Source organism: Cebus imitator, unplaced genomic scaffold (assembly GCF_001604975.1).
Source record: "Cebus imitator isolate Cc_AM_T3 unplaced genomic scaffold, Cebus_imitator-1.0 Scaffold711, whole genome shotgun sequence".
NCBI lineage: Eukaryota > Metazoa > Chordata > Mammalia > Primates > Cebidae > Cebus > Cebus imitator.
Window position 1 is genome coordinate 35098 of NW_016108026.1, and position 27221 is coordinate 62318.

Consider the following 27221-nt stretch of genomic DNA (forward strand, 5'->3'; position numbering starts at 1 on the left):
GAGGAAGAGGAAGAGGAAGAGGAAGAGGAAGAGGAAGAAGAAGAAGAAGAAGAAGAGACAGACGGATGCTCCCTGCCTAGGCCTGGACCTGCTGCTATTGTTTTATCAACAGATGCAGCTTCCAAATCACCTTGAGTATGATCTGCAATCCTGGCTCGATTCTGACCCAGCACTAGTCCTGTCCTTTCCTTGGGGCCTTACTTCTGTCCCCATTCTGGGTTTTCAGTTCTTGCCCCCAACACTGACTGGCCCTAACCTCTGTTCCTGAAACCTGTATCTACCCTGAAAGCACCCCTCGCTGTTTGATAATTTAAAAGCATGAATCCCAGATTTTGACAGCCTTAAAGGTCAATTGAGTTACTAATCTTTAACTGAAATGTTCAAAATGACAAAATAAAAAATAGCTGAAATAGAAACCCAGAAACTGCAATTTTCAGATCCTAACTCCAAAGGCAGAACATGTAAGATAAATAACGTAGAGTGGAAGGATGCGTCTATGCATGGCTGTGCGGAACTCAACTCCTCCTAGAGGCCGCTCGCTGGCCAGGTCCCCCACGCTCTGCTCCCTTGGTGCGTGTTGTGCATGTTACACTGATGTCGCGAAGGCCCCGCGATACCATACACATGTGCTACCCTGTGTGCATATGCCACCCTGTGTGATGCGGCCCCCAAGACCCTATTGTGGAGCCCTGGGTCTCTGGGAAGAAGTGTGCTGTTCACTCACCTTCAGCCAAGCACCCAGCAAGTGGCAGGAGTTTGGCCCGTGGCTGCCGTTTTTGCTCTCCTTCACTCCCCAGGGAAGCGCCCACTGACACAGGCACCACCTTCCTGGAAGAGCCGTCATGATGAGGTCATCTGCCCCATCCCTAAACTTGCTGAAGACCCGAGGCTTTTGGCAGAAACCCCAAGGCACCCCCTGACTGATGGGGAGTGTGAGAGACATCCAAGACTGGGTCAATCCAAAGCCAGATGACCTAGTGGGGAAACTGCCAGCCGGGAAAAGCTGGAGGAGCAATTCTTCCAGGAAGCCTCCCCGCCTCCTTCTGTTCCCTTCCTCTCCCCAGTTTGGTGCTTCCACAGCCCCCCATGCCCTACTCCCGTCTACTTCCACCCTGGCCCGAGTCCCCTGCATCCGAATCCCGGTTTACTCTATGACTCCTGTTACCCTGCCAGTCCCCAATACTGGACTGTGGGCTCCTCCCCCCATCTCTGTACCAGGGCACCCCAGCTCCGCCCCCTACACTGTGCCCAGCCTAAACAATCATTTATCCACACATGCCTCCATTGAAAGCCACCATAGTCTAATGAGCACTACAGACAGCACCTGCTCTAAAATGAAAGCAGATTTGTTACTGAGTAGAAAGGAAAAACATGTCTCTTAAACAGCTTTAGAAAGTTACTCTGACATCACTGAAATCAAATGAGAAAATAAAATTTTATCCTCAAAAGACAAGCTTCTTGACAGCACAAAACCCTGAAGTGCTAAATTCCCTCAAGGCAAAAACCAAAGAACTCTTTCTCTGCATTTTCAATGACGGCATTTAGACAGGCGAGACAGGACTGCCTGCACAACAGAAGGAAAGGCGACCTCATTCATCCACCTTTTCCTGTCTCTGCGTGTGCCACGCTCCTATGTGTGGCTGCAGAAACGGTAAGTGTAGAGAGGATGCTGAGAGTACTCGGGCTCGGGAGTCATTGAGACTTGGCCCCACCATGCAGGTGCCCTGGACCCCAGACAAGATAAACTCAGGGTGTCAGCACGCTCATCGGTGCTGCTGGCCCAGTGCCAACAACCAGCAAGTGCCCTCCCTGGCCTGGGCAGTCCATCACAGAACAGCAGCAGGTCATGACTGCTGGCTGGGCCTGACCTGCAACAGTGTACACTGAATTCTGCTTTCCCTTCCTCCACTCAAAGAGAAACTTGACTTTTCCCAGTATCAGGAATGACTGAGCACACAGGCCGAAGACAATGTAGATGGCGTACATCAAAGGGCAGGAGCTGAAAGAAAATGACAGACTCGATGGCCTGCGGCAGCCAGCCAAAATAAACTGCCCGGCTGGCTCCCTGCAGTGCTCCCGGTGGATGGGTAAAGGGGACTGGTGAGGGCCGGGGCTATTCCTTGCCGTGTTTGCCCTACATGCAGGGGGCCACCTGTGGGAGCCAGGCTAGCTGTGCAGCTGCTGGAACCCAGCAGGAGAGGTTCCCGTGAGACCTTCAGTCACATCTACCTGACCACCCACTGCCACCCACTCCTTCATGTATGTAAGTCCCTCCCATGAGCTAGGGAACGGCAGCCACGGACAGAGATGGCAGCAGTGCTGAAAACTGTCCAAGGGAAAGGGAAGTCACTTGTGGAACTGTCTTGGTGCTGTTGCTGGCCTGTGAGCTTCAAGAAGACAGGAACTGGCCCTGTGACATTCACCTCTGTGTCCCAGCCCCAAGCTCAGGCCAGGTAGTGGGTGGAGTGCTAAATCCAGACAGCCTGAACCAACTGACCAATGGGAACAAAGCACAGCTTGGTTAAAACCCATGACATCATTAGAAAAACCTCCATTACTGGGTGGAGACTGGACAGCAAAGGCTGCTTTATGCTCTAATCTCAATGTTAAAGTTGAGATTAGAGCAGGCAAGTATCCAATGTTGACTTCTACGTGTTTTCATAAACATCCAAGCATTGCTTAGGTTGTGTATTCTGAACTGTGAAAACCACCCATTTAAAAACATATAATTCTGAAGAGTCACAAGGTTCAGGGTCAGCCAAACTTGGCCAAGACAAAGGCAGCCCACATGTTGAGGGCCCTGATCCACCCCACAGGATGACAAAGCCTAACTGAAACGAAATGAAAACATACAGTATAGCTCAGGGGGAGGGTCACCCACCACAGAAGGACAGGCTCTTAGGAAAACTATTTTCTCACTGGCTTAGAAGAAATTCACATGAATACAACTCATTCCTGAAAAAGGTAGGTACAGAGTGCTCTGAAGAGCAGGCTGTAGCAGCCTGTTCAGAAATCCCAGGATGGCCAAATGCCATCAGAAATGTAACCCTCCCCAAAATAAGGATAAGAACCTTAAACAAAGATTATGCAATATATACCTTGTCTCTATTTTGTGTGTAATATCAGGGTAGGATAAAGAGTTTTTGACAAAAAAGAAACAAAGTACCACACACAATTTTAGCCTCTTTGCGGGTGTTCTCTGCAGTTCTTGCAACCATCCTGGGAAGTAGGAAATTAATGCCATGTTATGGGCTAGGAAATGCTGGCTAGCACAGGGAAGACTGCCCAAGCCTGCCCAGAGCAGTCAGGGAAGGCTCTTCCTTTCCCACAGCAGCTCCCTAGGAAAGAGATCAAAGTCTGGGTGGAGGAAAGAATCCTCCAAGCCACACCAGGCTAGGACGCAGATCTTTGTGGATGGGAGCCAAGGGTGGCTCAGCTTCGCTGGAGCCCAGGGCAGAGCTTCTCAGGAAGGGCCAGGGAGTCCAGCTGGCTGTCAACTCATGCTAGTATCTCAGCCATGCTAAAGGGTATGGTTCTATTTTGAAGGCGATGCAGAAAACTGAAGCTTCCCAGCAGGGCAGGGAGCCATCCAGTCTGCTTTTCTAGATGGGCTACCTGGCAGTGGGGTGGAGACTGAGGAGTCGATGCCTTAATCCTTGTTCATGGTTTAGCAGATACTAGTTTGGTGGAAAGAAATAATTCATGGTAATTTTTAGAAACTTTAGTGAAACTAACGTGGGCCACTAACCTAGCAGCCGTGTCTGGGCACAGTGGGGTGACAGACACTAAGCTGACAGACACCCTGTTCCGAGGAGGCTGTGGATGTGGGCACGCTGCTCCCGCAGGGCTGGCACAGGCAGACCATCACACGGAAAAGTCGTTAGGGTCGGTGTGTGTGGAGGCGGCTGGAGAGTAGGCAGAGCCGGTCACTGCTGCTGAGCATGAGGCGTACTGACGTTCGCTCACTTCATGCTTGCGCTCAGGGCACTGCTCTGCCGCCTCCAATCTGCTCTCCACGCAATGCTGGCTCTAGGAGGCCCGAGACTGTGTTCTCATGTGGGGCGCCCAGGACTTCGCCCAGGGCCTGGGCCATGGCAGCTTCTAAATATCTGTCCTATAAAATTGGTGTGGAAGGATGGGTAAAGTGCATACCATTCCACACGGACAATATATACGGAGGCGTTCTCACATGACGAGCTGTCCTGCAGTGCTAGAGTCTGAGGGAAACCAGACTCAGAGCAAGTTACAAACAACCTACAAGGAGTGCCTTCCTGGCAGGGAATGGTCAATGCTGAGAGTCACGCGCCAACTCTTCAGGACTGACATTCCCAGAATATTTGATGCAAGATACCTATGTTATCTTCATCTCCCCAAATATTCTTCTTCTTAGGGGCTCTTTGTACCCACAAGATAGTGCAGAGAGGTCAGACCCAGCCTGGATTCATCCAGGAGATCTGAGCTCTAATGCACAGAGAGCTGACAGCTGAGCAGAAATCCCACCTGCGGGGAGCTTTTGTTGAGGCAGACTCAGGCTCCAGTTCCTAAAATAAGCGGTGTCTGCCCTCCTAGCCTGGCCCCCAAGGAGCCCTCAGAGATCCAGGCAGCACTGGTGACACTTGAAAAGCCCATGGCTCACAGCCCAGGCCCTTTGGTACATCAGCTCCCAGATCCGCAGGGAAGGCCTGGAAGCAGTGTCCAGAGGAAGAGAGGCAGGAAGAGGATCTCTGGCTCCCGGAACAAGTCAGAAAAAGCTTGCCAGAAGCGCCAAGCTGCCCTACGCCCTGCCATGAAGCCTGTGGGCAAACCAGGCCAGGCTTGGACCGGCTGAGGGAGCACCCCCTGGGGAGCCGCCTCCACTTGGCCCCTGCCACTCTAATCCCACACGACTTCCCATCGTGCTCCAAAACTGGCCCTTAGCTCCAAAAAGGTCAAGGTCCTCTTTAAGATCACAATCAGCCTCCAGACATGGTTCCAGCCTGGAATACCATCCCTCTACCTGTTCCCAATTCTTGGCCCAACCCTACTCAACCACAGGCCTTCTCTGCTGACTCCACCCAGCAGACCATGTCACTGAGAGGCAGAGCTGGGGGTGGTCCCGCCTGCTCTCACACTCCATAAGCACCTTCTTTGTGGGAACTGGATCCCCTCTCCTCTCTTCCTCTTTTTTTTTTTTTTTTCCATAAATCTACAGGATCGGGAATGTGGGAGGTTCTCCTTCCGAATACAGATAGTGCTCGACTTACAACCACGATTGGTTCTGACAGACCGGTTGTAACACGATTTGGTCGTAAGTTGAGTAGGCTATATGCATGTGGAGATGGTAGTGCTGCCGGAAGCTGGTCCGCACTGTCGTACGCCTAACGGGGCAACGTTTGCGCTGCCAGACACGGAGCAGTCGTGGCTAGCGATTGTGGTCGTAAAGTCGAATGGTCGTAAGTTGCATAGGTCATAAGTCGATCAATACCTGTATGCATTAAATACCTCTATTCAGTATTAAGTCCCTGCGGGTAACCTCTCCTCCCACAGATCAGTATGAGTTTCTTCATTAGTCTAGCAAGCATCCGAGCACAGGGATGTTCCAGGCTTCCACGCTGCCTTTCCCGCCCCTTCCCCCAGGGGAACCCCAGCAAATCCTACAGCACCTGGCATGACGACCTGCTAAGGTCTATCTTATTCCTCTAAATGTCACTCCAAAGGCCCCTGGAGGGCACAGACACACAGAAAATGGCTCTGGAATAACATATTCCAGTTACTACCCTTTGGGAATGACATATTCCCAAGTATTCATGGGAAGGAGTAAAATTAAACACAGAGGCCGGGCGCGGTGGCTCACGCCTATAATCCCAGCACTATGGGAGGCCGAGGCAGGTGGATCACGAGGTCAAGAGATCGAGGCCATCCTGGTCAACATGGTGAAAGCCTGTCTCTACTAAAAATACAAAAATTAGCTGGGCATGGTTGTGCACGCCTGTAGTCCCAGCTACTCGGGAGGCTGAGGCAGGAGAATTGCTTGAACCCAGGAGACGGAGACTACAGTGAGCTGAGATCGCGCCATTGCACTCCAGCCTGGGTAACAAGAGCGAAACTCTGTCTCAAAAAAAAAAAATTAAACACAGAAAACTTTTCCACCTCAAGACCACAGGCTTTCTTTGGAAAAGTGTCTTTCCATGGGAAAGGGGAGTTTGCTGTCTGCCTGGGAAGACTGCAGTTGGCAGTGTGCACCTGAGTCTCTCAGATCCTCCCTGAAGGCCAGCGCGCTGAGCAGTCGCCCCACCACTTGACAAACATCGTCATGGAGGAGGTGGACGACAGCAGCACTGCAGAGTTGATACCAGCTGGAGAGTCGTTTCAGGGACAGCATCACAAGCTTAGCAGAGCCCGCTTGAGCATTTTTGGGCAAAAGGAGATAGATATGTTTGTCTACTGACATTACTGCAGTTGAGAATTTAACAGGGAACATAAAAGCTTAATTACTGGACTTGTCAAAGCTACTTGATTTACTGTATGCTGACAATATACACTGGCAACGTTCACCTAAATGCTTTTTAACAAGCAGCTGAAGATGTCCATAATAACACTATGTTTAGTTACGTAATTTTTCCAGCAGTTTCTGCCACCAAGTGGGTAATGCCCACTTGCCGCCAAGGGCACCACAGAAACAGACGTTGAGTGTGTGCACGGACTCCCTCAGTTCCCATGCCAGAGGAAAGCGTCCCCCACCAGCCTTGCCCTGATGCCCTAAAACAAACACATGTATTCATTCTTTTAACCCTCACAATACTAGGATGTGGGTACCATTATTACCCCCATCTTATGGATGGGGAAATGAAGGCAAAGAAAATCAGTAACTTGCCCAAAGCCACACATAGGAAGTAAGTGACCAGACCAGCAGTCAAACCCAGACCTCTGGTTCCAAAGCAATGTCTTCACCTGTCCTCGGTGCCTCTCCCGGCCCATCCCTCACAAGGAAGGGCCTTTTGAGTGTGCTTGTCCTGTCTGCACCATCACCAACCTCAAGGCAGGGACTGATTGATGCCAGCCAGTAATGTCACTACAGTTACAAAAGAGAGGCTCCCCATAACTGGAAAGGTTTCTATCTATAGTAAGTTTTGGTTCAGTGGTGAGAACAAGGGCCTGCATTTCTAAAGGCCAGCATCACAGGAGCTCACAGGAAGGTTTTGCACAGCTGCCGCCGGCTCCATGAGTGCTCCTGCGACACCGATGAGGCCACAGTCTCTCTGGGGGCCAGCCAGCAGGACCTAATTACTGTGAACCTGTACCTGCAGGTGGGGGCAGAGGCAGTCCTGAATTCTAGCACTGTTCCAGGAGCACCTCCAAACCACATCTTGTAACTGCTGGTTCTAATACAGCTTCATCTAGTTTCACTGCCAACCTTCCTGCCACGCTGTGAGATGTGGCTGGTGACCTGTTTGACTGTCCCAGCTCCTGCCACTCTTGCTGTCTTAAGTGAAATATTTCCCACGCAGATGTGCCTCTCCGGCTGCTGAAATTTGAGCTGGGTACCCCCTCATCCCTCCAGAAAGATGCCACCAGCCGAGGGGTGGCAGCAGAGAGGGCTTGCAAGCTCTGTGCTTTTCCACATTTACTTCTGCTGCGGCAGAAGCCAGCTCCTGAAGGGCAGGGACTCCGTCTGTCATATCCCTTGCCTAGCACACTATAGGTAGTAAACATACTTTTAACAAAAGGTATACAGCTAAAAGTCAATGATGATCTGTGTGCAAGACACAGGGAAAAATGTGTTGACAGAATTTTGAGCTCCTTGCTCATCTTTTTTTTAAACGTGGACACCTGTGATCACTTGTCTATATCACAATGCATATTACTGTGATCATTTGTTTGTAAAATGACTGCATGCTAGTCCACAGCAAACACCAGGGCATCACCCTCATCTCTTCTACCACTGGAGCCTCCTGTATCATTGCCATCCATGTTCTTATCTTATCCGGCAGCCCCCCTCAGAGGCCAACAGTATCCCCCACTTCAAAGATGAAGATCACGGGGCTCAGATCAGTTGGGCAACTTGCCCAAGGTCACATAGCTAGCAACAGCACAGCTGGGATCAGAGCTCAGAGTTTTCTAACTGCAAAGCCTCTTTCCATGAAGGCTACAACTGCCAGAAAAGCTCCAGGGGTTTTGCCACAGGGCCAAAATTAGACCAAAAATGGACTCCTGCAGGCCCAGCTACTCAGTAGGTTGAGGTGGGAGGATGGCTTGAGCCCAGGAGATCAAGGCTTAGTGAGCCATGATGGTACCACTGCACTTATAGCCTGTGCAACAGAGCAAGACCTCAACTCTTAAAAAAAAAAAAAAAAAAAGATATACTCTACATTAACCAGCAGGCAGAAAAATTACACGGGACTCAGGAACAACGACTCCCATCCACCACCACTGCAAAAAACAAAAATAATCGAATCAGGAAGAGAGCTAATCAAGGGTATAGACTGGCGGTAGATGCTCTAACAAGTTCAAAGGCATTTGCCCTCTGGCCACTTGCCTGTGCTGTCCAGCATGATGTCAAATCACAGCCCTCCGTGTTTCTACATAAAACTCAACAGTAAAGTGCCTCTCAGGATAAGCCGAGCAATTAGTGTCTATCACTCCCAGTCACACCATGGCAAACACAAAAAGGAAGGTGATCGCCAAGACCTTTTGTGAACATCCCTAGCCTGTGTAAGTCGCAGACTTTCCTAGCGAAGTGAGTTCACTGCCTTCAATGATGGCTAAGGCACACCTGAACTGGCTAAAAACAGGTGTCCACACCTATTCTGCTGCTGTCTAGGTCTGACTCCAAGTGCCTGGCTGGATTTGGGGTATGTTCACCTCATTTCCCAACCTCCACCAAAAAAACAAAAGGCCTGCCAGGCACTATTGGCCTGGCCACTTCATTCGCTGGAAGAAAGCAGGTGCATTACCTCCCAGAAGCTGTCGCTCGACACTTCTACTCCAATGGAATCATCATACGCGACAGACATTTCTTCAAAGGCTGAGGGAGCAGCAAAGTAGACGTAGTCAGGGGTCAACTTCAGATGCTCAAAATCTATAGACAAACCTATAAACAAAAAACATATATCATGTGGTTTTTACATTCCCAAGGTAAAGAAACAAGTCATCTCTATTTTACAACTTCCCCTTTCTAATCACTGCCTTCAGTATGGAGCAGTCTGTAACATTTCCTTTAGGTGGGAGAAAGTCAATAAATAGACTCTCAACAACACTGGGCGCATATGTGTGTGTATAGTGGGGGGTGGGGGGTGCATGTGCATTAAAGCAGGCAGAGTCCTTGGGTCTCTGGGTTCACCCATCCTGGCCTACTGTACCTATGCGGCAGGGCTAGGACCTGGGATAAAACGTGAGTGGAGGTAATCCCACCTTTGACATTGACTCCCCTCTCCAGAGTGCCCAGCACATTCCACTTGAGCACTGTCCCCACTCAACTCTATCTTTACTGACTCAGCCAGTGAAGCCCCAAATTCAGAACAGTTTGTTCTGACACTGTCTGTATGTGGCTCAGCTGGAAAGCTAAATGGATCACTTCTGAGTAACAGATTCAGCAATCTACAGTCCAGGTAAGGGTAATGGGGGCAATTATTTCCCCTGTTGGAGGGAAGAAACTGAAGGACTCCCATAAGCACAAAGCACACCTTGCTGGAATGACCTGTTCATGGCCGAGATGAAACCGTCTGACTTTTGGTGAAAAGGTGACTCCACCTTTCTTCACCTTACCCTGTGTTCAGAACACACAGCCAGAGACCCAAGACCTTCCTCACTGCCACAGTCAACAGTCCAAAGCTTTAGCTTAGCAACAGGAAGGCGTGACATAGAGTGACCAACATGTTTTGAGCACCAACAAGGTACAAGACGTTGTTCTAGGTCCTGTTCCACATGTTATCACACGAATCTTCATGATTCCCTGTGAGATAGCCTGGAATTACAGGAAGAAACACAGACTCCAGAGTCAGGCTGCCTGGGCTTGAATCCCAGACCCATTACTTATGAGCTGGGCAACAGTGGGCAAGTTACCTATCCTCTCTGTGTCTTGCTTGGCTTATCTGTAAAAGAGAGACAATAATGGAACCTACATCACAGAATTGTTGTGAGTCAAATACATACAAGGGCTTAGAACAATACCTGGTCCTCAGTAAGTGCTATGAACATGGTAAATAATGAATCGTTGTTGCCCCTATAGTTATTGTATAGCAATTATTATTACTATCATTACTTCTGTTTCTAAAGTCAAAAAAATTGATGTTCAGGGATGTTCAGTAATTTGCCCACAGTTGTCCACGTAATGGGTGGTGGAGACTAGTATTCGACACCAGTTCTGCCTGCTTGCTAAGGTAATATTCTCTCCATTACACCAAGATGTTTTCCAAAAGCAATCTCAAAGTTAAGTAATCAGGCTTCCTATAACCTAAAATTGAATCGCTAATTAAAAGGGCTTAATCTGGTGGACTGCAGCGCTTCTAAAGGTAAACACACTACTATGCAGCAATAGAACAAGGTATAGAACAGATAACCGTACTTCAAAGTCAAGTCCTCCAAAGACACTGCCACTGTGATGAGGCAGGTGCAGAACTAGGCATGCTCCTAACCAGGCTCTCATGAAGAGAACGCCAGCAAGGGGCTCTCCTACGCTGCCTGGGGCTCTGCTTCGAAATCATCAACTAGGACTCACAGAGACTGGACAGGCCACCTGGCCTGGGCCCTGACGCCACTCTCATAGAATTTTTTTTTTTTTTGAGATGGAATCTGGCTCTGTTGCTCAGGCTGGAGTGCAGTAGTGCAATCTCAGCTCACTCCATCTCTGCTTCCAAGGTTCAAGTGACTCTCGTGCCTCAGCCTCCCCAGTAGCTTGGATTACACATGTGTACCACCATGCCCAGCTAATTTTTATACTTTTTAGTAAAGACGGGGTTTCAGCATGTTGGCCAGCCTGGTCTCGAACTCCTGACCTCAAGTGATCCACCCACCTTGGCCTCCCAAAGGGCTGGGATTATAAGTGTGAGCCTTTCTTTTCTGTGGAATCCTATGCTACTAGCCAGGGCCCTCCTGGAGTTGCCTCAGGCCATGTTTCAGCAGCAGAAAGTTTTCTCCCAGAGCAGTTGGTCTCTGCCCTAGGCTTCTCAGGGAACAGCAGGCCTATGGGATCAGGTGAGTCTCAAAGTGGCCCAATCAAGCCGCCAGCTGGGCTGCTTGGCCAGCCATGGGAGCAGCTGCAGGGAAGAGCAGGTCCCTGCTCCAGACTGAGAGAGGCAGCTTGACACCTGAGCCACTTGGGCAGAGAAATTCAGAATCTGTCTGGATACAGCTGTGGTCTTGACAGTTCTGCACAAGATTGAATGATTGATTGGTTGGTTAGTTGGTTGACTGACAAAGCATCTTGTCTGTCATCCAGGCTGGAGTGCAGTGGCATGATCACAGCTCACTGCAGCCTCAAACTCATGGGCTCATGCAATTCTCTTGCCTCAGCCTCCTGAGTAGCTGAGACTATAGTATAGGCACATGCTACCAGGCCCAGCTAATAAAAAAAAATTTTTTTTGTAGCAACTGAGGCCTAACTGTTGCCCAGGCTGGTCTCAAACTCCTCAGCTCAAGCAATGCTCCTGCCTGGCCTCCCAAAGTGCTAAGATTACAGGTATGAACCACCGCACCGGGCCTAAGATTTAAAAGCCCACTAAGTGCCAGGTGCCAAGGAGAGGCTCAGCACAGTGGTCAGCCTTTAGGAGTAAGAACCCGAATCACTGAGGAGAGAGGTAATGTAACCAAGATTCTGGGTCTGCCAAGGGCATCAGACAGGACATATCCTCTTACCTGACCAAAAGGAACAAGGAGTGACCAGTGAGGGGAAGGAACATATCCAAGCCACATGGTAGCAAAGGTGGGAAAGGCCCATACTTGTTCACTTTCCTTCTGTCTGGGACCGGGATCTCACCACAGCACTGCACTAAGCAACAGTGACATCCTGTACAATGTCTTCAGGTCCAATGAGGGACAAGCATACCCCATGGGCATCCCCTGTGGCCACAGCTCAATCTGTAATGCCATCAGCTCAACTATCACCATGTGCACTACTTTGAGTTCATCTTACTGCTCAGCCAGCTCCCTGCCATAAATCTGTCACCTCCCAACTTAGACATTCTCCAGGGTTAGATATGAACATCTGTATTAATTAAGTAAAACAGAATTAGGAAGACAATTCTCTTTTTATAAAATTGCACAAGGCATTTCAGACCCAGGAGAAGTGACTGGCTGAGCATTAAGATGAACTCAAAGTAGTGCACATGGTGATAGGAGGGAGGCTGTTCCTGCATGCTCCAGGCCTGAACTCACTCTCACAGGCTACCCTGGGAGCCATGAAGATGAACCAGAAGCATGCTGTCCGAATTCCAACAAGTGATTTTGAAATAAACCTTCAGGATGGGGTGATATGTGCTGAGTTATTCTGGATTATTTCCCATCACCATAGGAAAAAAACAGGTAAGAAAGTATGTTTCCCATGTGTGTCTTTCCCAAAATAATGACATTACAGCACGACTATTTTAGTGTCATTTTCTTTTTTTTTTTTTTTTGGAAATAAATTCAAGAGAGGCAGACACACCTCCTTCTCCTTCCTCCCAAAGGCCTGCTGAATTAAGAGGTGGAAACTGTGACAATGCAGAAACCAGGCTGCGCAGCAGGACACGCTAGAAAAGGGTGGCCAGGTGTGTGCCGGGAGAAGAAAACCACCTAAAAACACCAGTGATGGGGACAGGCCTTGGCAAGGCAGGAATAGCAAGCTCAGGATTGTGAAATGCAAAGTTGTAAGTGGCAGGGTTGAGGATCGATTAACACGAATTATCATGGTCTTTTTTTTTCTTTTTGAGACAGGTCTGTTGCCTAGGCTGAGGTGCAGTGGTGTGATCTCAGCTCACTGCAGCCTCAACTTGCCATTACCCATCACGGTCTTTTTTTTTAAACTTTTTGAGACAGAGTCTTGCTGTGTCACCCAGGCTGGAGTGCAGTGGCGTGATCACAGCTTACTGCAGCCTTGACCTCTTGGGCTTAAGTGATCCTCCCATCCTGACCTCTACAGTAGCTAGAACCACAGGCCACCATGCCCAACTAATTTTTGTATCTCCAGTAGAGATGAGGTTTCGTCATATTGCCCAGGCTGGTCTTCAACTCCTGGGCTCAAGTGATCAATTGTGCCCAGCCCAGGGTCATTTTTAAAACTGCATTTGGAGCCAAGCCATCAAGTGTAGATGACTTTCATGGGAGCCCACCTGGGGCATTGCCCAGCCTCTTGCAGAGGTGCAGCTACTCTCCCACTTAGGGGAAGGGCCAAGAGGGAACCTGCTCAGCTTCCTATGCCATCAGCCCTCTCCCTCTTTTATAAAGTTCAAACTGACATCTGGGGAAAACAGATACATCAGGGAACAAGAGAGAAATTCTGAGGAAACCTGAGGAGAATTCTGAGAGACTCAAGGGTTATGTATCCATAAAACAACCCATAGGCTGCTATGAAAAGGGAGCAATCTGAAACCAGAAAATAGCTTTTCTAACTTTTGGGAACTTCATTTATAAGCTTTTTTTTTTGAGACAGTCTCGCTCTGTCATTGCCCAGGCTGGAGTGCAGTGGTACGATCTCGGCTCACTGCAACCTCCGCCTCCCGGGTTCAAGCGATTCTCCTGACTCAGCCTCTTGAGTAGCTGGAATTACAGGTGCCCGCCACCATGCCCAGCTAATTTTTGTATTTTTAGTAGAGACAGAGTTTCACCATGTTGGCCAGGCTGGTCTTGAACTCCTGACCTCAGGAGATCCACCTGCCTCGGCCTCCCAAAGTGCTGGGACTACAGGTGTGAACCACCGCACCCTTTTGTTGTAAGGAGCTGTTGTCAGGAATTTGGGAATATGGGAAATGACTGAGGCATTGAAACAGTTCCAGATCTCAGATTCCAGTGACTTCTGCCAACAATGTACGTAAGCACAGTGAGTCAAAGCCATTCCTTAGATGGTGTGCAGAGTCTCCGAGGTTAACAGAGTTGCCAAGGTGCCCTTGGCCCAGGCTGGAAGCTGGCATAACCTCCTTCCTCCCCTTTGGGCTTGATAACAGGTATCAGGTAAACAAATGATGTATGACACAAGGACATCTAGCTCCCCCTTAATACCCTTAATTTACTCCACAACCAGACAAAAGAACAGGTCACTTTTTTAGGCCAAAAGGCTATTTTCATAAAGCAAGAACTTTCTGAGTGAAAAGACCATGTTGCTCATTTCTCCTGAACGCTGGGACAAAGTCCCCCCTCTAATCCTCTAACTGCAGAGGCAGGCAGAGCAGGCATCCTCGCTGCCTGGCCCCAGCACAGCCGCTGGCTGGGTTCTGGCTGCTCCACGTGCCTCGAGCTGAGCACAGACTGACCTGCAGCTTGTTTCCTCTTCATTATCTGAGGGGAGATTCTTTAGTAACTGGAAAATAGCCATTTATTCTAAGCCACTTTTTGGCCCAAGGTGAGATGATCCTTTGATAAGGGACATATTTATCCATTGTTCTACGAACATTTACCATGTGCCAGGTAAGCTTGGGAGGGGGCAGTGAACAAGACAGACGAGGTTGCTGCTCTCCTGGGGCTGACATCCTACTAGGGCAGATTGGCACACAGCAAAGTAAAAACAGCTATATGGTGTGAAAAGCACCAGAACACAGAGCAGTAGTGTACTCTAAAAGACCCAAGGTTGGGGGCGAGCTTACTGAGACAGAATGCGACCTCTCTGAGGACAGCAGAAAATGGGTAGTAGGCATGAAAAGGACAGGGAAGGGGTCTTTCAGGAAGAGGGAGGGAGTGTTGTGCCTGTCCCAGCACCCAGCAAAGCAGAAGCCCACAGGCTTGTGTGAGGGCAGGAGGCACTTTAGAAATAATCGGGTGTCACAGATAAGCTGCAGGGTAACTCAGTGTTTTATATCTGTGCTACTGGTTTTAAAAATTAGAACATATTCATTTAATAATTGTCCACAGAACTGCAGCTGTATGATTGCTGCATAACTTCTCAATGCATAATATATCTCAACACAGGGTCACTGTTGACAACAGACTGAAGTTGGATTGCTCAAAATGCAAGGCAGACCACCCTGCTGCTCTTATTAAGCCTCTCATCCGGCGTAAAAGCCCAGGTCCTCCCAGCCTGCATCTGCTCACCTCCACTGAGCTACTTCATCCTCAACTATTTCTTCCAAAAATTTATCCTGATTGAGTGTGGTGGCTCACGTCTGTAATCCCAGCACTTTGAGAAGCCGAGGTGGGAGGTCTGCTTGAAGCCACAAATTCAAGACCAGCCTAGGCAAGATGTTGAGACCCCATCTCTAAATTAAATAAAAAAGTAAAATTAGCCAGCTGTGGTAGTGCACGCCTGTAGTCCCAGCTACTCAGGAGGCTGAGGTGGGAGGACTGCTTGAGGCCAGGAATTTGAGGCAGCAGTGAGTTATGATTGTGCTACTGGCACTTCAGTTTGGGTGACAAAGTGAGACCTGGTCTCTAAAAAAAAAAACCCTGGAGAATACCCAACTTTATTTCATGAATGGCCCTGTACTGGAAGGAAGGGAGGGTCCCACAAGGACTCCCCCCAGTGGGGGGGGGCGGTCCATGAGCACCTCCTGGACCACTCTTGCCTCTAAAAGCCCAAGGAGATGATCAGACCCACTGCATCTCTCCACCATCACTGCCGCTATCACCTCTCCTTTGTGTGGGCGCAGCCATCTGCCCCCTAACAGGGCGCCCAGCTTCCCACAGTAACTCAGTGTTTTGCACCCGTGCTACTGGTTTTAAAAATTAGAGCATATTCATTTCATAACTGTCCATAGAACTGTAGCTGTGTGTATTGTTGCATGCCTTCTCAATGTATGATATATTTAACAATCCGACTTCAGTCTGTTCTCAACACAGTGACCCTCTCAAAATGCAAGGCAGACCACATTGCTGCTCTCAAGCCCCTTGCACAGAGTAAAAGCCCAGGTCCTCCCAGCCTCATCTGCTCACCTCCACTCAGCTACTTCATCCTCAGACCCTGCTCTCCAATCCCCCGCCGTTGCTGTCCACCCTATGCCAAGCTCCACTCGACTCCTCTGCTGGTCCTGGCACTGCAAGGTGCAGCCAATTTGCTCGTCTCCTCCCTGAAATGGTCTTCCTCTTGCCCCACAGGCCTGGTATCAGCCCCCACCCCAGTGAGGTCTTTTCTAAGCCTGCCCCAGCCCCCTCAGGCCCCTCCCTGCTTTATTTTTCTCTCCCAACCACTTGTGACCTCCTAACAAGCTACATAATTTACATAACTTTTATTTTTTGTCTGCCCCTCTAGAATGTCAGCTCTAGGGCCGGGCACGGTGGCTCATGCCTGTAATCCCAGCACTTTGGGAGGTCGAGCAGGTGGGTCACTTGAGGTAAGGAGTTTAAGACCAGCCTGGCCAACATGGTGAAAGCCCATCTCTACTAAAAACAAAAAAATTAGCTGGGTGTGGTGGTGTGCACCTGTACTCCTAGCTACTCGGGAGGCTAAGGCAGGGAATCACTTGAACCCGCGAGGCAGAGGTTGCAGTGAGCCAAGATTGCACCACCGCACTCCAGCCTGGGCAACAGAGCAAGACTCCATCTCGAAAAAAAAAGAAAAAAAGAAAAAAGAATGTTGAGCTCTAGGAGGGTAGGGATATTTGTCAGTTGTGCTCACTGCTACAAACCCAGCATCCAATAGCAAACACAGAGCAGTCGCTCTGTAAATTGCTGGATGAATTCAGTATGAGAAAAGTTTAAAAGTCTGGGTAATTTTCATTTATGGAGACTGAAGATTCGAATGGAAAATAATACAAGCATTTATGTTAATATGTTATAACTCTAATGGTTAGAATTCTTTAGTAAACACTACTGCACAAGTTAAACTAAACCTCACACAGGTTTAGCAACCATGGTGGGGGATAGGGGCGGCGTGTGGCTCAACCCTAGCCCTCCTGACAACCCAGCTGGGGCCCATGGGTTCCAAGGCCCTCTATGCCACCAGCCTTGGCTCAGCGTGAGCTATTCCTGTATGTCCAGTCAGTCCCCTGGAAGAAAGAATGGGGTCTCCTGCTTGTCTTTACCACCCAGGTCACCCCCTGTAAGCCAGTGGGTACTCAGGCAGTAAGGTCCACATTAAGATAGTGCTTTGCACCATTAGCAAAGGTGGGATACTTTTTAACAGCTCAACTATCTGGCACAACCCATTTTGTTTCCAATGATTTCATCTGGAAAAGTGAACAATCCTCAAAGGAAGAGATAAGAGATCAGCAAATAAAGTGACTTATATTTCTCTGGAACATGATGTAGTACATCTGATTCAACAATGCAAAACAGCTTATGCATTGCAAGATGCTTGGGCTTAAAGGCTGGCCCCTTCCTCAAGGGAATCACACTGAGGCCTGCAGCTCAGCAGGACCTAGGCCAGTGCAGCTCTTCCACTTACCACACCTGGCTGGGCTCATCAGCAGCTCTGAAGCTCACGATTCCCACTCAGGAGAATCTCTGGCTCTGCTCTTTCCACCCTCCCTCGCCACACTGCCAAGCCCGTGATGATTTTAAATCCAAATGTTGGCTAGCACAGAGCTATCAAGGCCAACAGGGGCTCCTCATGGCCAGCTCTGTCCCATCAGCCTCCGCTATTCTCATTTAGTACTTGCTTCTCCTGTCATCTGTGGCCTGACTTCACTGTCCTTACAGCCAGCAAGCCATTCTGTGGTCTGCTTTTCTCAGTTGCATAAGCAGCATTTCTCCCTGTTGTCTGGGCATCTTCCAGCCACTTATTTTTTTTGCGAGAGAGTCTCGCCCTGTTGCTCAGACTGGAGCGCAGTGGCATGATCTTGGCTCACTGCAACCTCTGCCCTGCTGAGTTCAAGCAACTTTCATGCCTCAGCCTCCTAAGTAGCTGGCACTCCCAAGTAGGTGTCCGCCACCATGCTCAGCCAACTTTTCAAAATAGTTTTAGTAGAGACAGGGTTTTGCCATGTTGCCCAGGCTGGTCTCCAACTCCTGGCCTCAAGTGATCCACCCAGCTCAGCCTCCCCTGGTGCTGGATGACAGGTGTGAGCCACTGCACCTGGCCCCGGTCATTTTTAATGGCTGTAAATATCATATCATGGTCCCACACTCCACTGAGCCAAGCCCTCAGGGCCAGATGTTTGGCTTTTCGGAGCCCAGGTTGGGGATGTCATGGCACATGTAGCTTCCACTTCTGTCCCACTGTTTCCCCAGTGTTCTCTGGCTCATACATTCCAAAGAGAGTTGGTGAACCTCTGGATACAGTTTAAAGAGCAAGATTTCAATCTGATGTCCTCAATCTACACTTAAGGGGAAAACCACAAAACCATGAGAAAGGACAGGAACACACCCTGAGAGGCATAGGAGGAAAATGGCCTGAAGAAACACCTTGGCTAAAAAGTGTTTCTGCCTCTGAAGTCCTTAAAGTGATTCAACTCCTCACGCGTTGAATCTGCCAGTGCTATAGGCGATTAAATATCACCTGCAATCTTACACAAGAATCAGAAATGGACAGAAGGAGAGAAAAGAAGGTGCTCACATGAACACAGGACTTGAGCTGTTGTGGAGGCAGAGGAACTGCACCACAGCTTCTAATTCCATGCATTGAGTATAGAAATCAGGTTTTTTTTTTTTTATTATTTTGAAGAAACTTCAAATACATAAACCTCATTTGGGAAATTTTAAATTTGAAACTCCTTTAGTATACAAGTTGTCAGAGTGTTTCACCAGTCCTGATGGACCGATGCCCATTAAACTCGTGGGCATGAAGTCTGAAGACAATGAAGTATACCTCAAAATGGTGGCAGTGGCGCTTGCAGGTAATCAGGCTGGTGAAGGGAATCACTGGGTATACCCTGCCTGGAACACCAAGTTTAAGGAAAAAGACACACAAATACATAGACCTCTAAACACACAAAATCAATAAAGCTACCCTGAACATAATTTCACTTCTGATAATTCAGAAGTCATTTTTTATACTTACAAAGGGCTCTCAGTGCCAAAATTTAGAAGCTTCATCCCAAATTTGCCATTAAACAGCAATGGGACACTGGGCAAGTCCCTTATCTTCTCAGCATCCAGTTACTTTCACATGAAAAGAAGAAAGTGGGATTGAACAAGCTCTTAGATTTCTCTGAGTTTAAAATGTTTTAAAAGAGCCTCCTATAAGCAGGAGATTACGGGAGAATTATGTGAATTAAAGCCAGGTAATTGTAAGAGTGTGTATGTGCAGTGACCATGGCTGCAGAGATCCTCCCTCCTTCATCAGATCTGGGCCCGATAGCCACCCTGTGCAGATATACTCATCAGGACCCCAGTGTCCAGGCTTGAGCTCATTACCAGGGTCTCACTACAAAACAAGCCACAGTCAACATAATTAAAGCCCATGCTTCCCAAGCACATCCACATCACAGAAATCACTTACGGTGTTGGTAACACAAGATCTCATCTATGCTACAAGTCCTGCACACATATAGAGGCTAAAATGTAAAGAGAAAGTCAACAGCAATTAATATTTTGTCTTGTGAAACCAGTAAAAAGTGCCCTCACTCTAGGTCTGAGGGCTTCTCACTGAAGATGCTGTCAGCGGCTTCTGAGAAGTGAAACACAGTGACAACACTTGGCTCAGTGAATTGTGAAATACTCAGCACGACTGGTGTGCCTGCGAATGGCTGGATCCTGCTTCCAAAGTACAGGCAAAAGAACGAGTATCTCAGAACTCCAAAACAATCCTGTCTGGTTTCTTTCAAGGTTCTTTTATTCACCTTTTAGAATGGATGTCATACCAATCACATAGCTGGGGACATCTTTCCAACCGTGTGACATCTGTTCTAGAATGATGATCTACTTCAACTCAGACAAGGCAGGAGAGTGACCCACCACCTGTGCCCTGTGGCCCAGTCTCCCCACCCAGGGCTCCAAGCAGGTGTGCCCTTTCATACCTCCCTTCACGGTATCCTTCTCCTTCAAACCGCCTCCCAGATGACTGTCAAGATACTAATTATTCTTTAAGATCAAGGTCAGATGCCACCTTCTTCATAAAGCCTTCCTTTATTCTCAAATGTCAGCTCTGCTGCCTGCCTGCGTTCCTCTCACAGGCCTCCTTCCATTCAACCTCAGACAGAGGACGGTCATCCAGGCATCTGTCTCTCTCAAGAGAACTAAGATCCTTGAGGGCAGGAACCACATGGAGTTTATTTTTGTGTCCCAATCCTAGCACAAATTTCACTGTGTTAAATATGAATGTCATGTTTTTCTCATTGTGAACCATGACATGACTTGGGAACAAAGCCATGAGCAAAACGAGACAGAGGAAGTCTGGGTCTCTGACGGTGTGGTATGCCCACCAGCCGTGCCACCTCTGCACTCTGCGGATGAGAGGAATAAAATTCTCTTTAAGCCACTATTATTTTGAGGGTCTCTGTGACTTCCAGCCTTATTTACACACTTTTCTGTGCTCTCTGCCCCAATTCCACAGCCACAATAGGCAAGCAGCAGGAGGACCACTGGGTTTGGGTCCTGGACACGCTCGGCACCTTTGTCTCAGCTCCCAGGCCTTCTCTAGACCCTCCTGTCCTCGTGTCTCACGCACAGCCCAGCACGGGTGAGGCGCCCAGCACGGGTGAGGCACCCACTCAATCCTGATCCAAGAAATACATGGATACCCATGTTCACACCATATAAATGAGGGAAAACATTATTGAATAAATGAATTTTGAAAATGACTGACTTTTAAATTAATTAAAATGTTTCTAAAATGCATTTGGAAGAATGAAAGCAGGTCACTTTGAAATAACAAAAGGCACTCTCATAAAAAGCAGAAATACCTCCATGATTTTGGTTACCTAATCTCTCAATCTAGTTTGGGTCAGTGGGAAAATTTAAGAATTAAAAAATAAAAGTTTCTGACAGTTCAAGTTCAAAAGTAGATTTCCAGATGAAGAAACAGAGGCATGAGTGTTTAAATAACTTGCCCAAGTTACACAGCTAGTAAGTGGTGGAGCTCAGATTCAAACCTAGGCCAGGTGCTCCAGAACCTCCCTGAGCCACCAGGCTGTGCTGCCTCCTGCGTGAGACACAGGCAACGAAAGACACCAAGATAAGGCAGAGGCGAGTCACATGTGCGTGACTCTGAAGAGTGACAGGTTGGATGCTAAGGGAGGCAGCATCCCAACCGGGGTCCAGCAAGGATAGAATGTTGACGGGCATTCTTTCATTCACTCACTTGCTTGCTCAGTGTTCACTGAACGCCCATTCCAGAAGACTGCCTGCTCAAACAGCTCAGGGTAGTGAGGGAGGCAGACACAGAACCCACACCCGCCTTGTTCACAGTTGTATCCCATGGCAGGGCACAGTGCCTGGCTTACACAAGCCAATGATATGTGAGAAGCAGCAACGAATGAATCAGCCTTGCTGCAAACTAGCTGGGTAACCAGGGGCACATTACTTAACCTTCCTGAACTTTAGATTAGAACCTTGGTCTAGAAAACAGAACTAACACTGCCTACCACTCCTTGGGATTGTTGGAGGATGGATGTAGCTCCTCTCCACCCAGGGAGCTGAGGAAGTGGCTTCCCAGCCAGTGACACCAAGTTGAACCTTGGATGGGAATGGGGCACATGCAGAGTGGGAGGGGTGGGAGGTGTCCCAGACAGAAGACCTTAGGCGATGGGAGGGCGGTGGAGGAACAAGTCAGTGTCAATGGGACCAGCTAGGGTTCAGAGGGCTCCACACAGCTGCTGTCTGCCCTGAAACAGGAACAGTGAGGAAGGAAGGAGGAACTGGTACATGTCTACACAGAAATCCCCATGTGGTTTAGACCTGATGAGTTTCTCACAATGTGTAATCTTGCGCTGCTAGCTAGGCTGAGAACTATTTTATACACTATTAATAGTCACATTTTTAAATTTAACAGGGCCATGCAGAGATGATGCTACTATTATGTTTAACAACCAAAACAGCCCAGAAAAAAAACCCCAAAACCCCTAACTGTAAGGAAAGCAGGCAGTATTAATAACTCTAAATTTTCAAAGCTAAAATGAAAATGTTTCATGTTTTCCCATGGGAACTCAACGTTAAAGAGAACAGAAAATCTATCCTCACTTCAGTTTCTAGCCTCTTCAGAGCAATCTTTGTAAATACTCAAATCACGTCACTCCCTTCTCCAAACCATCACATCACTTCAACCTAACTCCTCTGTACTGCGAATCCTGCCACGGCCCGGCCCCTGCCTGCCCTTCCACCATTCTCCACTGCTCTCCCTTACCTGCTGGCCCTACTCTGTTCCAGCATAGGATCTTCTCTCCGTTTGTTCAACATAAACTCATCCCTGCCTCAGAGCCTTTGCACATGCTGTTCCCTCTGCCTGAAATGCTCTTCCCTGAGGCAAGTGTATGGCCGGCTCCCACACCCCATTTGGGGCATTCCTCAGAGAATCTAGCCACACCTCCCACCACCACCAACTTTAGCCTGTTACCGTCTATTCTAACTTGTTTTTTATTTCTTTGAAGCACAGACCACCACCTCAATTTCCACCTGTGTACAGTCTGCTTTCCCTTCTAGACAGTAAATTCCACAAGTGTTTCTCACACATGACAACAAGTCCTTCCTAACATTTGCTGAAACTGACAGAGACACATTCGGGGATCTTTACAAGTGAAATGGTCTACTCTCCCACTATGTGATACAAGGGTGTCACATAAGACCTTTACCAATTTCACTCACAAAGGCCATATACTGACATATCTGGGATTACACAGGAGAGAAAAAAGATTAGTTACTTGGATTATTAATGTTTCTTGAGCTGAGAGCAAAACAATTTTGTGATTCTTAAAAAAAAAAAAAAAAAAAAAAAAAAAGGAAAAAGCCAATTCTTCCACAATGGCCAGCTTGTATAGCCACCGAGTCAGAAGCACTTCCCACCAGAGCCTCCTGGGCTATCCAGGGCAACCCGCTGTCCACATGCCACTAGAAGTCCACACTTTTAGTTTGCTTTTGATCTTCAAAACAAGGGTCCTCTCTGAATCACAGGAACCGACTATGTTAGGAGGCGAAAGGTCCAATCAGTTACACAGCACTTTACACTCTCAGGCATCAAGAACTGCTCTATCACTGAATCAGCATTTGTATTTACAGCAGAATTTGAAAACGTCTGGCAAAGGCAAGTTCCCATAATTAAGTCCAAAGCACATATTCAGGACCTAGTCTATACCTTTATGTGTCAGAGGAAAACCTTGTTACCCTGAAAAGTTGAGGTCTGAGACTTTAAGAGATTGGAAACAAACTACCTCTATGGTTCCATATACCTCCCTGACTTTCCTTAAATCCTGAACAATTCTTTAAGAAACATGTATTTCTCAAAGCAATGAAATGTAGAAAGGTACCTCTCTGAATAATCCTGCATGCAGGGAGGAAGGGCAAAGCCAACTTTGCCAGTGACTGCCAAGCCCAGCACGTTTTTCTTTGGATTAAACATTCTGAAAACAAGAGACCTGTCCAAAGTGAAAGCCTCAATTCAAGTCCAAAAATCAATGATAAAATAAATAAGAGCAAGAGAACAAACCCATGTTCATGTTTGAGGGGACCAAAGAACCAAGGGTGGTCTGTTAGAGGTCTAGACCAAAACGTACAGCGCCACCTCTTCGCAAGCAAAAGCAGCAGCCTGTCCATCTTATGCTCTCAACCGTGGTGCCTAAAGGGGAAATGGCTCCACACAGATGACATGAGTCCACCCATTCAAACCCTGACAGGGACCCTCATAGCCCCCACACCTACTGCACTGTCCTTCACAGAACCAGACCTCTCTCTTCCCAGCATCTGCATGTGGCAGAAACAACTGACTTTTCCCATTTGGAGAAAAATGCTATTGCAGCTGGAGCAACATTCTTGGACATAATGAGTAAGATATTCTGATTGTAAGAAATTGCAAATGTGATGCTGAAGTGTGTGAAAGTATGAAGAAGCAGATGAGGAAATATTATGGAGCCATGGTAACAGAAACCATGGAAGAAACTCCAGTTGCACAGAACTGTTTAAAAATAAACCGGATACTAAAATACCAGTGAAAAGCTACAATGACTCACACTGTTCTCCTCAAATACAAGAACAGCCAGTTCTTTAACATACTTCTCTTCCAGGCTTTTTCCCCATTGGAGGAATGGGAGAGAAAGAGAGTGAAAAGATGCTTTGAAATTTTCTCTAATTTTACCAGCAAGTTGATCTGAATAAGACCTTATATGTTTTAGAGTTGAGATGGAAGTACAGAAATGCAGAGAGCATCGAGGCTTTGAATAAAAACCACACTGAATTCAAAACACATAACCAAGGCCCGGAGTGTGCTAAACTGTGTGCCCAAATACCAGTTAATTTGGTAAAGAAATACCACACAATTTCTATGAGTAATACGAGACCTTCAGGGCACTGTGTGTGTGTATGACCGCCTTTTCCCTTACTGGCTCCCGTGTACACCCCCTCCCTCAGGCCCTGCCTCAGCCACACATCCTCTAACGACATTTACACACCTTCCGATGTGGCAGCTGCACACGGAACACGCCCTGGGGCTCCCCACTCTGACTTCCCAGCCTGCCCAGCAGCCTTGGCCCCCATGGGCCGGCCCTGATAGCCACATGTGCAGCACACTGCCACCTGAGACTGCCACCTTCTTGGTCATCTCTCACCTACCCAAGGCCCAGTATGAGTTGAGTGGCACCTCCTCCAATGAGCCCCCCACCATTCTAGTGACGCTTTGCCCACCACTGTCCCATTATAGTTCCTCTACGGTGCCATTATTTGGCCCCATTCCTGTTTCTCCAACCAAGTTGTTTGCCCTGGTAGATCAGATCATACTCGAGTCACCTGGTTCCCTAGTGCCTACCATGGTACCTGCAGCTCCTCAGTGAGGGCCACTGAAAGAAAAAATGGAGCCAGGGCATGGATTCCCTAACAAACCTCAGAGTCCAGCAATGTCTGTGCCATATTCCCAATTATCCAGGATCTGCCTCTTTCCTGTTCCCTTTTCTCCTGCCCTAACTCACAATTTCTTTTTCCCACAAAAAAAAAAAAAAAGACCGTCCTGCACAGACTGCCCCTCTTCCACATGTGCAGAGACCTACTGTGGACGCGCTCCAAACTCACAGTTTTGTCTGGAGTCAGAGCACCAGAAGAACTTGTTTGCAGATAAGCTTTGCTGCCAGCTGGTGAGCAATTTCAATGAAGTAACTGTACTTAGGCAACGAAAGCATCAAACGGACTTCGTGAGGGATGATTTTTCAATCTTTTGCAACACAGATTATTCATCAAGTCCTATAATCACGGAGATTTTCAATTTGGCTTGTTACCAAAATTCAAAACGCACACTGGCTTCGAGGAAACCATGTTTCTGCAGAGACAAGGTCAACCTGAGAACAGGTTCACTGGCCAGACACTCAAACACACTGGTCCTCAGGCAACACAGATGGCCCCACAAGCAGCACCCTTGGACAGCATGAGACCCGGAGAGCCCAGAGAGTCCCAGGCATCCTGAGGGCTCCATGGCACCCCTGAGAGATGACCTAGCCATCAAACCTTTCTGGCCATGTTACCAGGTACATTCTACCACTTCAGTCTTTCTGCTGAAAACCACAGAATTCCACTCATAATATAGGAATGACAACGCACACCCTGTGATTTCTTACTGAGGATTCACTTAGATCATGCAGGGAAATATCTGTCTCTCGCTCCCTGCCCTCTACCCACAGATGTACAGAGTAAAACTAAATCAGCGTGTTAAATAATAGATTCTAGTTGACAGCCCTAAAAACTGCCATTTCAGTTGAGCAAAACTTAAAATGTTTTTGAAACAAAGCAAGCAATCCCTTAAGGTAAGTTTGGGAAAGGCCTTTTGAAATCAATCACTCTCTGCACTGGAGATCTAGTTTATAAGTTGCTTCCTGGGCTTGCGAAAAAGCAGAAGGTATGAAGAGGGAACACTAGGCAGTGAATTCCTAAAGCCCAAGGATGAAAACAGAGATGGTTCCGAAGACCCCGCAGAAAGGTATATCAGTTAATCTTATTCTTAAAATTGGCCTGAAGCAGAAAGGGAAGCCCCTGACGCAGAAACTGCGTAAGGAAAGCTCCCCTCCAGGATACACAGGAGGCATTAAAAAGAAGCCTGACCTTTTCCCTTTCCTACGACCTTACAGGAAATGAAGGTCAGTGACAGCAGCAGCTGCTCAGAAGCAGGTAGGCAATCATTTCCTACGGGAAGAACTCATCAGGTGTGTGCTGTGTGCCAACGACCACACCAAGCAGAGGGTGTCCAAACACCAACAGCCCCGCACAGGCCAACTGCACGTTCCTCAGGACCATTTAGGTTGCACCATCTCCCTCTCGACAGCCTGACACAGTGGCATTCCGGTGTGTGCTACCTGTGCCCGGCTGTGAAGAGCCTGTCTTTTTTCTATTCCACCTGGAGCTCCACGAGAGAAGGGCTTGACCCTTTTTATCCAACCCAAACAAGCGCTCAAGAAACAAGACAGGAAGACAAAGGGAAGGGAGGAGAGGTGGTGCTGTTTGTGCTGGGTCTCGAGGTGGAGAAGGTAAAAATGCTGTCTGTGAGGAATTTGTATTTTTTAAAATCCTATCTGCAGATTCATATAGTAACCCTTAAAATAACCATGTTCTCCCCAACAACTTTTTATTATTTATTTTTTTTATACTTTTTTTTTTTTTTTAAAGTTGGGGTTTCACCCTGCTGGCCAGGCTTGTCATGAACTCCTGACCTCAGGTGATCCACCCACCTTGGCCTCCCAAAGTGCTAGGATTACAGGCGTGAGCCACCACGCCCAGCCCTCCCCAACATCTTTAATAGCTCAGAGGAAACAAGCTGATGACCAGCCATCCTGGTGGCACTCAGACCACTTGCCCCAGCTGACAACCACCTGGGCTATCAGAATCAGCAACAAAGGTAGGACAGGCCCCAAGGTCACCCAGTCCCAGTCCAGCCCATCAGCCCTTAGCTCACCTACACAACTTACTGAAAAGCTGGAGCTAACAGTGTGTAGTTAGATGTGTCCCCAAAACTCGTTTATCTTATGCAATGGGAACCCATCAGCTGACAGATCCAGGCTTGCCTTGGCTGATTTTTACAGCAATATTTTTTTAGCCTCTGGTTGGCAAGCACCCTGGGAATG

The 27221-nt window shown here is 48.1% G+C and overlaps 1 protein-coding gene across 7 annotated transcripts in view; it reads right to left on the bottom strand.

Moving 5' to 3' along the window:
* Window positions 1-27221, bottom strand: part of PACSIN2 (protein kinase C and casein kinase substrate in neurons 2) — a 129987-nt gene that overhangs the window by 32204 nt on the left and 70562 nt on the right. For all 7 annotated transcript variants that reach the window (XM_017518877.2, XM_017518878.2, XM_017518876.2 and 4 more), the window contains exon 2: window positions 8934-9070. In XM_017518877.2, the coding sequence (XP_017374366.1) occupies window positions 8934-9070 (137 nt within the window). The remainder of the gene's footprint in view (window positions 1-8933; window positions 9071-27221) is intronic.